General features: G+C 39.9%; 1 protein-coding gene across 3 annotated transcripts in view; it reads left to right on the plus strand.

Annotated features, from left to right (window-relative positions):
* The window catches only part of NFATC3 (nuclear factor of activated T cells 3), a 138,649-nt gene that overhangs the window by 67,681 nt on the left and 55,032 nt on the right, over positions 1-15,936 (plus strand). For all 3 annotated transcript variants that reach the window (XM_047791566.1, XM_047791565.1, XM_047791567.1), the window contains 3 exons: positions 2,830-3,029; positions 9,382-9,554; positions 14,181-14,321. In XM_047791566.1, coding sequence (XP_047647522.1) covers positions 2,830-3,029; positions 9,382-9,554; positions 14,181-14,321 — 514 coding nt within the window. The remainder of the gene's footprint in view (positions 1-2,829; positions 3,030-9,381; positions 9,555-14,180; positions 14,322-15,936) is intronic.

The raw sequence follows: 15,936 nt of genomic DNA on the forward strand, positions 1-15,936 counted from the left end.
ACATTTGTGATGAAAGTTCTAGCCAGAGCTATTAGATAATAAAAAGAAATAAAAGACATCCAAATTGGAAAGCAAGAGGTAAAACTATCTCTGTTAACAGAAAGCTGCTAGAGCTAATGAGTTCAGCGCAGTTTCAGGGTAGTGTATCAATACACACCAATTGCGTTTTCTATGTACCAGTGATAAACAACTTGAAGAGGACATTAAGAAAGCGATTCTATTTACAGTAGCATCTGAAAGCATCAAATACTTAGGAATTAATTTAACCAAGGAGGTGTAAGGCTTGTATGCTGAAAACTAAAATATGCCTAAAAGAAATAAATGGAAGGAGATAAGGTAAAAATAAAACCCAAATGTACATAAACAAGAATAAATAGACATCCCCCCATGTTTACGGAGAACATTCTTAAGAAATCAGTACTCCCCAAAGCAATCTACAAATTCATTGCAATACTTGCCAAATTCTAATAGCCCTTTTTACGCTTTTCGAGGAAAAGCGTATCTTTGAATTCACATGGAGAAGTTCCTGTTGTGGCTCAGCTATAGCAAACCTGACTAGTATGCATGAGAACATGGGTTTGATCCCTGGCCCTGCTTAGTCGGTTGAAGATCCAGTGTAGGCTGGCAGCTGCAGCTTGGATTCAACCCCTAGCCTGGGAACTTCCATATGCCATTGGTGTGGCCTTAACAAGCAAAAAAAAAAAAAAATTGCCTGAGACCTCAAATAGACAAAACAATTCTGAAAAAAGAAGAATAAAGTTGGAGGACTCACTGTTCCTGACTTGTAACATGCTACAAAGCTACAGTATTTAAAACTATTGCACTGACATAAAGACAGACCAATGAAATGGAATAGAAAGCCCAGAAATAAGCCCTAATGTGTATGATCAATTCATTTTTGGCAGGGAGCCACGACCATTCAGTGGGAGAAAGGACAGTCTTTTCAACAAATGGTACTAGGAAAATTGGATATCCACATGCAAAATAATTAGTTCAATCCTTACCTTACATCATATACACAAATTAACTAGAAATGGACCAAAGACCTAAGTGTAAAACCTTTAAACTATAAAATTCTTAGAAGAAAACATTGAGGAAGCATTGGGTTTGATAGTGATTTTTTAAGTATGACACCTAAAGCACAGGTAACATAAGTAACAACTGATTAGACACCATCAAAACTAAAAAGCTTTTGCGCAACAAAGGACACAACCAAGAAGATGTAAAGACATCCTGTCTTCCTGTGGTTGGTGGTAGCTCATAATCTCATTTCAGTTATTTTAGCCTTAGGCTGCTTGGATCTGTCCTGTTCATGGATGGTTTACAGGTCAAAGATTAGGCAGAGTGTTAGGTATATATGATTTGGACCCCCCCCTCCCCCGCTGTCGCTTTTCTGGGATTTCCTTCTTACTTTCTCGAGGTTGTAACTGACCCAGACCCTGTCCTATGTTCTTCAAGCCCTTCAGGCTATAGGTTTCTTTGGTAGTTTCAACCACACTGTGAAGCGTGGACTGTAGCTTTCCCCCAAGTTAAAATCCTTAAAAACAGGAAATATATCTTTTGTTACTCTCTTACATGTTGCAGTTTGATTCCAGTAACTGCTTGCTTTGGGGCTTTCCATCCTTTCAAGTTATTCTTTGTATTTGTTCCAGTTTGTAGTTACTCTCTGCATAATGGTGGGTTAGATGGGTGCTACTCAGCTATCAAACGGGACATGGAAGTCTCCCTAAGTGCTTTAGGCTTAGTTTCTTTTAATTGCCTCCTTTCCTGTCATCTTTGTTTTTATCTCCAGCACTTCCTAATCATCACTCTTACTAATCCTGTGTAGCCATCTTAACCTCAGCAATAGTGATGGGTAGGTACCAAGGAAAGTCAAGCAGCCTAGCTTGTTAAGTCAGTTGAAATTAGGAGTTCCCGTCGTGGCGCAGTGATTAACGAATCTGACTAGGAACCATGAGGTTGCGGGTTCGATCCCTGGCCTTGCTCAGTGGGTTGACGATCCGGCGTTGCCGTGAGCTGTGGTGTAGGTCACAGACGCTGCTCGGATGCCCTGTTGCTGTGGCTCTGGCGTAGGCTGGCAGCTGCAGCTCCGATTGGACCCCTGGCCTGGGAACCTCCATATGCCGCGGGAGCGGCCCGAAGTGTCTCTGATTTTAATAGCCCATTAGAAGACTTTGCGGAGTTCCTGTCCTGGCTCAGTGGTTAACGAATCCGACTAGGAACCATGAGGTTGCAGGATCGATCCCTGGCCTTGCTCAGTGAGTTAAGGATCCGGTGTTGCTGTGAGCTGTGGTGTAGGTTGCAGATGCGGCTCGGATCTGGCGTTGCTGTGCCTCTGGTGTAGGCTGATGGCTCCAGCTCTGATTTGACCCCTATCCTGGGAACCTCCGTATGCCATGGGAGTGGCCCCAGAAAAGGCAAAAAGACAAAAAGACAAAAAAAAAAAAAAGACTTTGCCACATACCCAAGTCTTTAGGTCTGGTCTGGATGGTTATTGTTGCCTGGAGCACAGAACCAGCATTTCTTTTGTATTCTCCACAGCACTGTGCCAAGACTTTTCAAAATTTCAGTTGATCTAGATTTTTTAATCCAAAAAACCCAACAAAAACCTTCATCCTTTTGTAATATATTCCAGCATTATATAACTCAAAATATTTCTGAAATTTAGAGTGCTGTATGTACACTTACTACTTTTTTATTATCTTTTTGAAATAACACTTTATGTATCAATAGTATATGATACAAATATAACAGACCTACTATTGTAAGCTTATTGTAAAATGCATGGATAATGAATTGTATTTTTCTGTGTGTGTTCTTCCCAATTAGCTCCTGGGCTATAGTGAAAAGCCGATAAATCTACAGATGTTTATTGGAACAGCAGATGATCGATATTTACGGCCTCATGCATTTTACCAAGTCCATCGAATCACTGGGAAGACAGTTGCTACTGCAAGCCAAGAGATAATAATTGCCAGCACAAAGGTTCTGGAAATTCCACTTCTTCCTGAAAACAATATGTCAGCCAGGTATCTTAAAACATATCCCAAAGTGGACTTTTCTTTCTTTACCTAAAAGAGTTTTCAGAAGAAAAGTATATATACTTTTATAGTACAAAAGTAAAATAGGCATTGTTCTAAATTAACTGAGTAACATTATGTAAATAATTATAGAACATTTGCTAAGGTTGGTGCCATATTTCCATAAATAAAATTCAATTCCTCTGAAGTTTATGACCAGGTAGTACCTGCCAAGCATCATGCTAGGTTATAGAACAAATATGAATCGATTTTTTCAAGTAGCTCACATTCTAATAGGGTAGAGAGTAAGTAAGCAACTGCTATACAATTATGACTAAGTTTCCTTAAGGAAAACTTTTTTTTTTTCTCTTTGCTTTTTAAGACTGCACCTGCTACAAATGGAGATTCCCAGGCTAGGGGTCGAATCGGAGCTGTAGCTGCCAGCCTACACCACAGCTCCCGGAAACGCCAGATCCTTAACCCACTTATCAAGTCCAGGGGTCGAACCCACATCTTCATGGTTCCTAGTCGGATTTGTTTCTGCTGTACCACGACGGGAACTCTTCCTTAAGGAAAACTTTGACTCTACTTCCAGGTGTCCCATTTGACCCATTTCCAAATAAAATGAGGTGGCCAACTTCTGAATGAAAATATAAGAAGAGTTTTGTTTGTGTGGATTAATTAGGAATAGATATAGTAACTGTTATAAAACCCTGAAAGGCAGTGGCTTAAACAGCTAGAGGTTTAATTTTTCATTCCATAAAAAAAAGAAATACGCAGATAGGTATTTTGAGCTAGCATAGTAACTTCATAAATCATTGGGGCTCCAAGCTCCTGTCTTTTCTTCTCTCCTCTTTTTAGCATGTGGTTTCTAGCCTCAGTGTTGCCTTGTGATCTGCAATGATTGCTGGAGCTCTAGTTATCACAACTATAATCTTGGAAAGAATAGGAAGAATGACTAGTAGGAAGGGTAAAAGAGAACTTCCATCTGAGTCATACCTCTTTAAAGAACTTTCCCCAGAAATTTACCCGACACCTTTACTACATCTCATTGATTATCCTTGTACATAAGAAAGACCCAGGTATGTTTTTTTAACTGAGTACATTACGACTTCTAACAAAATAGGGATCTATTACTAAGAAAAACAGAAGAAAAGGAAATTTAGAAGGCGACTTAATGTGTCACAACTAAGTGTATGAAACTTACTAGAGAAATTGGTTCAAACTATGTCCTTTTTTTTTTTTTTTTTTTTAATGGCCGCACCTGTGGCATATGTAAATTCCTAGGCTAGGGTTCAAATCTGAGCTGTAGCTGCCAGCCTACACCACATCCACGGCAATGCCAGATCCAAGCCACATCTTCGACCTACACTGCAGATTATAGCAACGCAGGATCCTTAACCCACTGAGCAAGGCCAGGGATCCACCCTCATGGATACTTGTCAAGTTCGTTAACCACTGAGCCACAACAGGAACTCCTTAAATTCATATTTAAATAACTTTTTAGGTAAACTGAATATATACCCCTGAGGACATAGTACAATTAATGAAATAATTGTACTATTATAAAATAAGGCCTGGAGTTCCTGTTGTGGCTCAGTGGTTAACGAAACCGGCTAGTAACCGTGAGGTTGCGGGTTCAATCCCTGGCCTCTGGTGTTGCCATGAGATGTGGTGTAGGTCGCAGACGAGGTTTGGATCCTACATTGCTGTGGCTGTGGTGTAGGCCAGCAGCTGTAGCTCTGATTCATCCCTTAGCCTGGGAACCTGCATATGCCATGGGTGTGGCCCTAAAAAGCAAAAAAATAAAATACAATAAAATATGGCTTTCCTCTTAATCTAATTATCACCAGAAAAGACAAGTTAATATAAATTTAAATAAAGCCTTATCTTTGCTTGCTTTGTTTAAATGAACAGTATTGGAGAACCCACTAAGGCATTGCACAGACTACAATAGAGTTTATTCATAGAAAAAGGTAGATAGCTAGCTGGTAATCTGAACTCTTAAATTTCTGTAAGAAAAACTTTGGATTCTCAGCCAATCCTTGTTCAGGCACTTGAAGAAAACTTTTAAGAAAAACGTTGACTCTTCCTTCAAGAATCCTATTTGAACCATTTTCAAATAACTTGAGGTGGCCAACTCCGGAATGAGAATGCAAGTAGACTTCTCTTTACTCTAGGATCTTTTTCTTCTAGCATCAAAAGCACATGAATATTCAATTATTCAGCTGTAGAGGGGAATTTGAAACTCAATGTTGAACTATTTTTTTCTAAGTACTCATAAAGTTGATCCTTAGGTGGCAGTTTGCAGGCTATGTTTACATTCATTCTTTTGGGTATTCAAAGCAGTGGGCTTCACTCCAGTTAAATAGAAAATCAGGAGTTCTCTTGTATGGTGCAGTGGGTTAAGGATCCACTGTTGTCATTGCTGTGGCTTGGTTTACTGCTGTGGCGAAGATTCAATCCCTGGCCTAGAAACTTTTGCATGCTGCTGGCATGTTTAAAAAACAAACAAACAAAAAGAGTAAAATAGAAAATCACCAGAAGCTTATTATGCTTTGTAACTTACTTAAAGGACAATATAAGATATAGCCATGTGAATACTTCTTCATAATCTGAAACAATACTGTTAAAGACTCTATCTTAAGTTGGTCATTATTTCATACACACACACACACACACACACACACACACAGGCCGTGTCACTGTAGTGCTAGGACGCACGTTTGATCTCTGACATGGCACAGTGGGTTAAAGATCCGGCATTGCCATACTGCAGCTCCAATCTGATTCCTGGCCTGGGAACTCCATATGTCGTGGGGTAGACAAACAAAACAAAACCCCAAAATTTACTTTTTTCTTCCTTCTTTTTTTTGGCCACTTTTGTGGAAGTTCCTGGGTCAGGGCTCAAACACACAACACAGGAGCAACCCTAGTTGCTACAGTGACAGTGCTGGATCCTTAACTTGCTACACCACAAGGGAACTCCATATCATCTTTTCTTTGTGCCTCAGCTTCCAGGAAGTTCATGGTCAAGCTCAATTGTAGTAATTATAGTGATTTATATAACCCTAGATTTGGGATATATTGGTTTCCTGTTTCTTCTGCTACACCCGAGGCATATGGAAGTTCCCAGATCAGGGATTAAATCCAAGCTGCAGTTCACGCTTCTGCAGCAAGAACAGAGCTGCTGCAGTTGGATTCTTAACCTGCTGTGCATTAGCGGGAACCCCTCCTGTTTATTTGAACTTTTTTTCTGTTTCCTTCTTTTTGACTATATTATATTGTTAAAATGCTGCTGCTTCTTTTTAAAAATAATGCATAAATCAATAAATTAAATAGAGTACATGAATTTCTAAGACAGATTCTCAAGAACTTGGGAAAGCCTTACCTATCTGATAGTTTGAAAAAATCAGAACAGTAGGATCTGAACATATCTCCCTTTTCCTTTTCACTTGGTACAGAGGTGGTAGTCAAGATTCATGTTCCCTTCTCCAGCCAAAGCTGGCATATACTGCCTGGCTGCACCAGGCTAGAAAGAACAAAGTTGTAGAAATGTCATTGTTACTAGTAATACAAGCAGCTTAGCCACCTCACCCCACCCCATCTTGCCCTGTCATGCACACACCTGAAACTTCTTTGGCCATCTGTCCACTATGGACTGTTAGATTACAGAACAGGAGTTTCTCTAGGAACCAAGATTTTTTTTTTACTTTTCTGGGCCGCACTTGCAGCATATGAAGGTTTCCAGGGGAATTCCTGTCATGGCTCAGTGGAAACGGATCTGACTAACGTCCATGAGGACACAGGTTCTGTCCCTGGCCTCACTCAGTGGGTTAAAGATCTAGTATTGCCATGAGCTGTGGTGTAGGTCGCATAAGCAGCTTGGATCTGGCATTGCTGTGGCTGTAGTATAGGCAGGCCTCAACAGCTCCAACTTGACCCCTAGCCTGGGAACCTCCATATGCCATGGGTGTGGCCCTAAAAAGACAAAAGACAAAAAATTGTGAATGATTATTAAGATTATTCAAAATAATTTATGCACACATAAGTTATAGGTATGTATTAAAAGACTCCACTGTTCTCTAAAAATGGTAAGGTGGTGAAAGATTGATAGATATTCCCCTTGTTTTGCCTACTATCCCTTAGGCTTGGTCATTTCAAACCTAATATATCTTGGATGTATAAGACCCTTTAAGACCCCTCTACTAACCTGTAAGCCATAGAGCCACTCTACAAAATACTTTAAATATAGTGTGCTGGAATGCATTGCCTTACCTTAGTCCTCCCTGTTTTTAAAACTAGATGAATGTGGATGTAGCAGTGTTACACTCTAAAATATAATTGTAGGAGTTCCTGTTGTGGCTCAGAGGAAAGGAATCTGATTAGCATCCATTCGCTCAGTGGGTTAAGGATCCGGCAATGCCGTGAGCTGTGGTATATGTCGAAGACATGATTCTGATCCCGCACTGCTGTGGTTGTGGCATAGGCCAGCAACTAGCTCTGATTCGACCCTTAGCCTGGGAGCCTCCATATGCCGTGGATGTGGCCCTAAAAAGCAAACAAACAAAAACCGAATTTAATAGTTTTTTGTGAGTTTTTTGTCTAGTTAAATAGAACTTATTATTCATAAATGGATAGTGTTTATTTTCAAAAATAGTTATTTTTTAGAAATTTGTTTTCCTTTGTTTTTCTTTCTTTCTTTTTTTTTCTGGCCACACCCATGGCCTTTGGAAGTTCCCTGGCCAGTAACTGAATCCAGGCCATAGCTGTGGCAGTGCTGAATCCGTTAACTCACTGCATCAGGGCTGAGGATTGAACCAGCACCTTCACAGCTACCCAAGCCACTGCACTTAGATTCTTAACCCACTGCACCACAGTGGGAACTCCCTCCTTTGTCTTTCTGAAGATGAAAATATTTATTTTTTTAGATTCTTCCTTGTGGTTCTTGTCTTAATAACCTAGTTCTGTAACATATATTGTCCTTCAAAGTGACTTCTGCAGCCTCTGGGCAGTGAGCATTAAAGTTAGAACTATTTGTAGATAAAGTAAGAGGACAAATAAAAAGAAATGCCATGAGAGAGTAAACTTTGAATGTGTGATCATTATTTACCTCTTGCTTTATTTTTCTAATATGTGAATAATAAAGATAGGTTATAGGGAGTTCCCGTCATGGCGCAGTGGTTAACGAATCCGACTAGGAACCATGAGGTTGCGGGTTCGGTCCCTGCCCTTGGGTTAAGGATCTGGCGTTGCCGTGAGCTGTGGTGTAGGTTGCAGATGCGGCTCAGATCCCACATTGCTGTGGCTCTGGCGTAGGCCAGTGGCTACAGCTCCGATTCGACCCCTAGCCTGGGAACCTCCATGTGCCGTGGCAGCGGCCCAAAGAAATAGCAAAAAGACAAAAAAAAAAAAAGATAGGTTATAGGTCCTCGTTTCCTACCATGATTGTGTGTTAAACAGCTACACATAGTAACAAATTTTGAATATAGTGAAATGTTAGACCTTAAATGCCAAAACTTTAATCTTTTATTTGCATTCTTTAAAAATACAAGCCTGATGGTGTTTTTATTAATAAACATATCATATGAAACTTTAAATATATTATTAATGACTTATTTGTAGTCCTCGGGTTAATCTTTTCTGGTCTAGTTACATGTATAGAATTAGAGTCTTTTACTTTATATATAATCACTTAATCTAGTTCTGAAAAGCAAACCATCCCCAAAATTTAATGGCTTAAAGTAATAACTTTTTTGTTTTTCGTGATTCTTCTATTGGCTGGACTTGGCTGATCTGTTCATATAGTGTTGGCTGGGATCACTCATGCATCTGAATTTAGCTGGCAGCTCAGCTGGGGTAACTGGAGTAGTTGAGGACTATCTGGGCCTTTCTCTCCAGCATTCTAGTTTGACCTTCTATGCTGTGGCTCAGGGTTCAAAGATAACAAAAGTAGAAGTTACAGGACCTCTTAAATGTTGGGCTCATAACTTACACAGAATCACTTGGCCACATTCTGTTTGTCAAGCAAGCCTTAAGGCCCGCTTTCAAGGGAAGGCCCATAGTTACTCCACCTCCTAATTGAAGAAGTAGCATGTGAGTACAGCAGGAATTGGGAGGAATTATTGACAGCTCTCTTTCCAGAGAGTATGCCACACTTAGTATTACACTTTTGTCATACGAAAACATTTAAAATCACATAATTTAAACAGCAAAAAATAGCAATCATATCTTTCTTTTGTGACCTGATTTTGGGTAGTTGAGAGTTCCTCCTGGCAAATTAACAATAACTGTTTACCTGACTTGTTTAGAACCACTAATTTTCAGTAAGTAAATAAAATTTGTATATTTTTTTCCTTAGTATTGACTGTGCAGGTATTTTGAAACTCCGCAATTCAGATATAGAACTTCGAAAAGGAGAAACTGATATTGGCAGGAAGAATACTAGAGTACGACTTGTGTTTCGTGTTCACATCCCACAGCCCAATGGAAAAGTCCTTTCTCTGCAGACAGCATCTATACCTGTTGAATGCTGTAAGTGAGCTTGTGATGGTATTTTAAAATGTTGTTTATAATAGGTCATTCTCTGTTTTGGTTATAATATAGTGCTTGGATCATTAAGTAAACTGAAACACAGAGCCTGGATGGCTGGTGTGGTTTTCTTATATGAAGACTAGCTACATGTTTAGGTGGGAGGAGTACTGACCTTGGAGTTAGAAAACAGCTTCTCATTATAATTTGTCCCTAGGTAGCTGGGTGGCTATGGACATTCTCTTGGCCACACTTTTCTTATCTTAGCATGTGGAAGATGGGCTTGATGACAATTGAGCCAAATTATGATTCTGACATTAAGTGTCACTGATACTTGGTCATCTTTGTTTCCTTAAAAATGTCAGCCTTCATGTTGGAAGATGCCTGTCTTTGCAAGCTGATACTTCAGCTAAATAAGGACTTAGAGGATTTTGTTTTTTGTTTTTTTACAATAAATTTTTTTACAACACCGGATTGAGAAAGTGAATGCTATTTCCACTGTTTTTCAAAGCCAAGAAATGGGAAAAGCCCTTAGAACCTGATACCTACTCAAGCCCTGGAGAACTGTGGACCTTTGGCAGGTTAACTGATAGGACTGCAATATTGAGACTGTGGTTTAGATCTTTAGGGCATAGACTTAGAAGTGTTCTAATTCCATGTCTTAACTTTGTGTAGGAGGGAACTAAGACACAAGTATCTCAAGTGCTCCTCCAGGGTTGTTTGCTTATTGGTGATAGAGCTGTGGCTAGAATACAGATTTTATTCTTTTGGATCCATTAGCATTTTATTTCTATTAACAACATACATTCTTACTGTATTACTTTTTCTGTGCCTCCTTTTGCTGTTTGCTGAATTGATGTAATAGTTTATCATTTCCCAATTGACCGAGGGCATCACTGAGCCAACCCATGGTAGTAGAATCACTGTTGAAGTAATTTTTGTATTAATTTTTAGTAGATAATACAGGTACATGTACAGAATTCAAAGAAAGTAAAAGTACATAATGAAAAGTAAATTTTCAAGTCAACTAGTTCCCACCCCCTTCTTTTTCCTGCCCCAACACATATAGAGTTCAGATCTGAGCTGCAGTTGGGATCTGTGCTGCAGCCATGGTGTCAAGGGATCTGTGCTGGGCGGGGGATGGAACCTGCCTCCCAGTGCTCCAGAGATGCTGCCAATCCCATTGCACCACAGTGGGAATTCATTCCCCTTCTTAAAAACAGCTATCATTGCCAGAATCTTCGTTACTCTGCCAAAAAGATGCCCATATAAATATATATTTCTCCATTTTTTAGCGATTTTTTTTTTTAATGGCCACACCTATGGCATATGGAAGTTCCCTTGGAGCTGTAGCTTTAGGCCTGTGCCACAGCCATGGCACCACCGGATCCAAGCTTTATCTACAACCTATACCACAGCTCACAGCAATGCCAGATCCTTAACCCACTGAGCCAGGCCAGTGGTGGAACCCACATCTTTACAGACAATCTGCCAGGTTCTTAACCTGCTGAGCCACAGGAACTCCCTTAGTGACATAATTTAAATAATATCAATTCATAGAGTAGTTTTGAGTTTTTGAGATGAATTTACTCGGAAATGATTTTCTCTTTTTTCTTTTAGTTTATTAGTGTGAATTTGTGATTATTGTTGAGAATATAGAAAATGTACAAAAAGTAGTATTAAAATCTTTTGTAATATCTCTTCTCCCGAATAGTCACGATTAACTTTTGTTAATTTTCTTTTTGTTCTTTTTGTATACATACACACACACACACACACAGACACACACGTATACACACACATGCACACAGTATTTGGTATTTTCACTTATAGTGGGCATTTTCCCATATTGTTAAATAGTCTTCAAAAACATTTCAGGGAGTTCCCTTCATGGCTCAGTGGTTAATGAACCCAACTAGGATCCATGAGGATGCAGGTTTGATCCCTGGCCTTGTTCAGTGGGTTGGGGATCCAGCATTGCCGTGAGTAGGTCCCAGATGCAGCTCAGATCTGGTGTTGCTTTGGCTGTGGCCTAGGCTGGCAGCTACAACTCCAATTAGACCCCTAGTCTGGGAACCTCCATATGCCACGGATGCAGCCCTAAAAAAAAAAAAAGACAAAAAAAACCCTTTCAGCACATGCATAATATTTTAATATGGCTGTGTCATTTGTTTAACATATTTTTGCTGTTACGTTGAATATACTTGTGATGGCTAGTTTATACCATAATATCTAAAACTTGGAGTTCCCTAGTGGCTCAGTGGGTTAAGGACCTGGCATTGTCATTGCTGTGGCACAGGTTTGATCCCCAGCTCAGGAACTTTTACATGCTGTGGGTGCAGCCAAAAAAAATTTAAAACTTGGGGAATTCCCATCATAGCTCAGTGGTAATGAACCCAACTAGTATCCATGAGGATGTGGGTTCCATCCCTGGCCTTGCTCAGTGGCTTAAGGATCCGGTGTTGCCATGAGCTGTGGTGTAGGTCGCAGACACAGCCTGGATCCTGCATTGCTGTGGCTGTGCCATGGACCAGCAGCTGCAGCTCTTGATTTGACCGCTAGCCTAGGACTCTCCATATGCCGCTGGTGCAGCCCTAAGAATAAAAAAATTTAGAAAGTAAAAAATCTAAACTTGAATCAGTCTACTCCCTAGAGTATAGACAGTGCTTGTTTTTATGCCCTTACTTTGTGAGCCATTTAGAACATAAGTAGGGACATAAGTATTTTCTGAGATCTAGATTGGTGCTTGGTACTTGCTAAGTCATAGTTCATCCTAAATCTCAAACCTTTCCCCTGTGAAACATTCTCTTTGAACGAAGTGGGGATCCAATTCATATACCTTTTATGGTTTGGTAAAAGTTGGGGAAAACATAGTGAACTGGGAGCATATGCTTTGTAAAGGTGTTCAAGTTGTTTAAATTTCTTTAAATATTGTTCTGGGCAGACAAAGCGTAGCTGACTCTCAGAGCCACTAATTTTCTCCCCATGTAGTAGTACTAAAAGTATATCTGTTTCTAAAACATGAAGAAAGTATTCTCCACACTTTTTGTTTTAATCCAGAGAAAAACCTAGTTATTTAGGCATTTGGCAGGAATAAACCCTTAGAGAACCTAACCAGTCAAAAAGAAGTATAATCTATAGCTTGAAACTCGAGCATCTTAAAACAAGAAAAGGAAAACCAAAAATAGGATCTCCAGGAAATACAGCAACTTGCAACCAGTCAATATCAGAAAAAGGTGAAACCAAGGAAAAGTTAATGGTTTAAATAACAACTGCTAGGCTTTAAGAAAAATTATGTTCGCATACTCTGGCAATGGAGTTCCCGTGGCGGTGCAGTGGTTAAACGAATCTGACTAGGAACCATGAGGTTGCGGGTTCGATCCCTGGCCTTGCTCGCTGGGTTAAGGATCCGGCGTTCCTGTGAGCTGTAGGTCGCAGACTCGGCTCAGATCCCGCGTTGCTGTGGTTCTGGCATAGGCCAGTGGCTACAGCTCCGATTAGACCCCTAGCCTGGGAACCTCCACATGCCGCGGGAGCAGCCCAAGAAATGGCAAAAAAGACAAAAAATAAAATAAAAAAATGAAACAAATACCCTGGCAAGGAAGAGTGTAGTGTACTACAGAAGTTTTTACATTCATTTTTTAAAAATTTCGTATTGAGTTCCTGTCGTGGCGCAGTGGTTAACGAATCTGACTAGGAACCATGAGGTTGCAGGTTCTATCCCCGGCCTTGCTCAGTGGGTTAAGGATTCGGTGTTGCCGTGAGCTCTGGTGTAGGTCGCAGACGCGGCTTGGATCCCGTGTTGCTGTAGCTTTGGTGTAGGCCGGCGGCTGCAGCTCCCATTCAACCTCTAGCCTGGGAACCTCCATATGCCGAGGGAGTGGCCCTAGAAAAGGCAAAAAGACCAAAAATAAATAAATAAAATTGCGTATAGAGATGTTCCCATTGTGGCTCAGCGGGTTAAGAATCTGATTAGTATCCATGAGAATGTGGGTTTGATCCCTGGCCTTGCTCAGTGAGTTAAAGATCCAGCATTGCTGTGAGCTTGGTGTAGGTGGCTCAGATTTTACCCCTAGCCTGGGAACTTCCATATGCCCTAAAAAAAAAAAAAAAAAAAAAAAAATTTAAATTGCATATTGAAATGTGTACTACATGTATACTTGAGTTATTTTTAGTTATTTAGAAGATTGTCCAGAAGGTAATGGTCTAGATCTTTTTTTTTTTTTTTTTTGAGGAAAGGACTACTTGGTGTTTCTCCTTTAAAACGTCTCTTTTAATTGTATGCAGTATAATTACGCATCTTTGGATTTAATTTGCATTTTAGAGACAAGCTAAAAAGAAAAGTAGATGAGGTGAATGTGTCAGAGTTGGAATGAAATTGCAGGCATTAATTAATTTTTCTTAGTTTCTCTACAGTTGTAGTCTAAGAAAATAGTTTAGAAATCACATGAATTTTAAGTCTGTTTTGTTTTCTAAATATCATAGTTATTTTAGTGGATATTGTTACCATTGTCTTGCATTTTAAAAGACCAGAGTTTGCTTCTTTTACAGTTAGAACTTGTCATTTACATATGAAAGTTTGTAAATTAATACTTTGTTTCTTCTCAACTCTTAAAAATCATAAAACAGCCCAGCGATCTGCTCAAGAACTTCCTCATATTGAGAAGTACAGTATCAACAGTTGTTCTGTAAATGGAGGTCATGAAATGATTATTACTGGATCTAATTTTCTTCCAGAATCCAAAATCATCTTTCTTGAAAAAGGACAAGGTAAATAATTTGATTTGAGTTGACATAGACATAAAAAACAGACTTATGGTTACCAAAGGGGAAAGGAGGGAGGAGGGATAAATTAGGAGTTCGGGATTAGCAGATGCAAATTACTATATATTAAGTATATAAACAACAGGGTCCTACTGTATAGCACAGGGAAACTTTATTCATATCTTACAATAAACTGTATTGGAAAAGAGTCTGAAAAAAATACATATCTATCTGAATCATTTTGCTGTACATTAGAAACCAATACAATGTTGTTAATCAGTTACTCTGAGTTAATTAAGATTTGAGTTGATTGACCTCAAACTAAGGGGTACAAGGTTAAAATGAATTGTTCAGATGTATCACTGATACTGATCATAAAATAGTTTTCCTAAAGCTCTAGGCATCTTGGAGTTCCTGCTGTGGTACTGTGATTAAGAATCCCAGAGTTCCCGTCGTGGCTCAGTGGTAATGAACCCGACTAGTATCCATGAGGATATGGTTGGATCCCTAGCCTTGCTCAGTGGATTAAGCATCCAGCATTACTGTGAGCTGTGGTGTGGGTTGCATACATGGCTCAATTCCTACATCGCTGTGGCTATGGTGTAGGCTGGCAGCTGTAGCTATGATTCAACCCCTAGCCTGGGAACTTCCATATGCTGTGGGTGCAACCCTTAAAAAAAAGAAAAAGAAAGAAAGAAAGAAGACAGTTACCTGTGAAAGGCCTCTTGGTGCCCCTTTCCAAATGGATCCTTCTCCTAAATCATTGTTTTCTTTTCTTTATGGTTTTAGTTTATATATTTTCCCACTTGGGGGCTTTATATAATACTGCATGCATTTTTCTCAAAATTGCTTTTTTTATAAGTCAGTTTTTCTTTTTTTGTCGTTTCTTTTGTTTTGGGGGTTTTTTGTTTTGTTTTGTTTTTATTTTATTATTATTTTTTAATGGCTGCATCTGCAGCATATGGAAGTTCCCTTGCCAGGGACTGAACCCAAGCCACAGCTATCGCAACACCAGATCCTTTAACCCACTGCACTGGGCTGGGAATCGAACCTGTGCCTCCACAGTGCCCCAAGCTGCTGCAGTTGAATTATTCATTTATTATATTTTGCTTTTTTGCAGTGAGGGCTACACCTGCAGCATGTGGAAGTTCCCAGGCTAGGGGTCAAATTGGAGCTGCAGCTGCCAGGCTACGCCACAGCCACAGCAATGCCAGATCTGAGCCACATCTTAGAACTACACCACAGCTCATAGCAACGCTGGATCCTTAACCCACTGAGCAGGACCAGGGATTGAACCTGTGTCCTCATGGATACTAGTTGGGTTGGTACAGCTGAGCCACAATGGGAACTCCTGCAATTGTATTCTTAACCCACACTATACCACAGCGGGAACTCCTATAAGAGCTTTTCTAAATTGAGTCATTTTAAATAGCGGCAAGTATTGGTTTGTCTGAGATTGTAGTTGTAAACATGCAACTCCCATTCTGAAAGCACCTTCATCGATCCCTTCATTCATTTTTTTAGGCTCCTTAATGTGGCATTCTGGCCATAATCTGTTGCCTGTCTTTACAGCCTCATTTCTTACTGCTCCCTTCCTTTATACTCCACCAGAACACCTGTT

Source organism: Phacochoerus africanus, chromosome 8 (assembly GCF_016906955.1).
Source record: "Phacochoerus africanus isolate WHEZ1 chromosome 8, ROS_Pafr_v1, whole genome shotgun sequence".
In the NCBI taxonomy this organism is placed as follows: domain Eukaryota; kingdom Metazoa; phylum Chordata; class Mammalia; order Artiodactyla; family Suidae; genus Phacochoerus; species Phacochoerus africanus.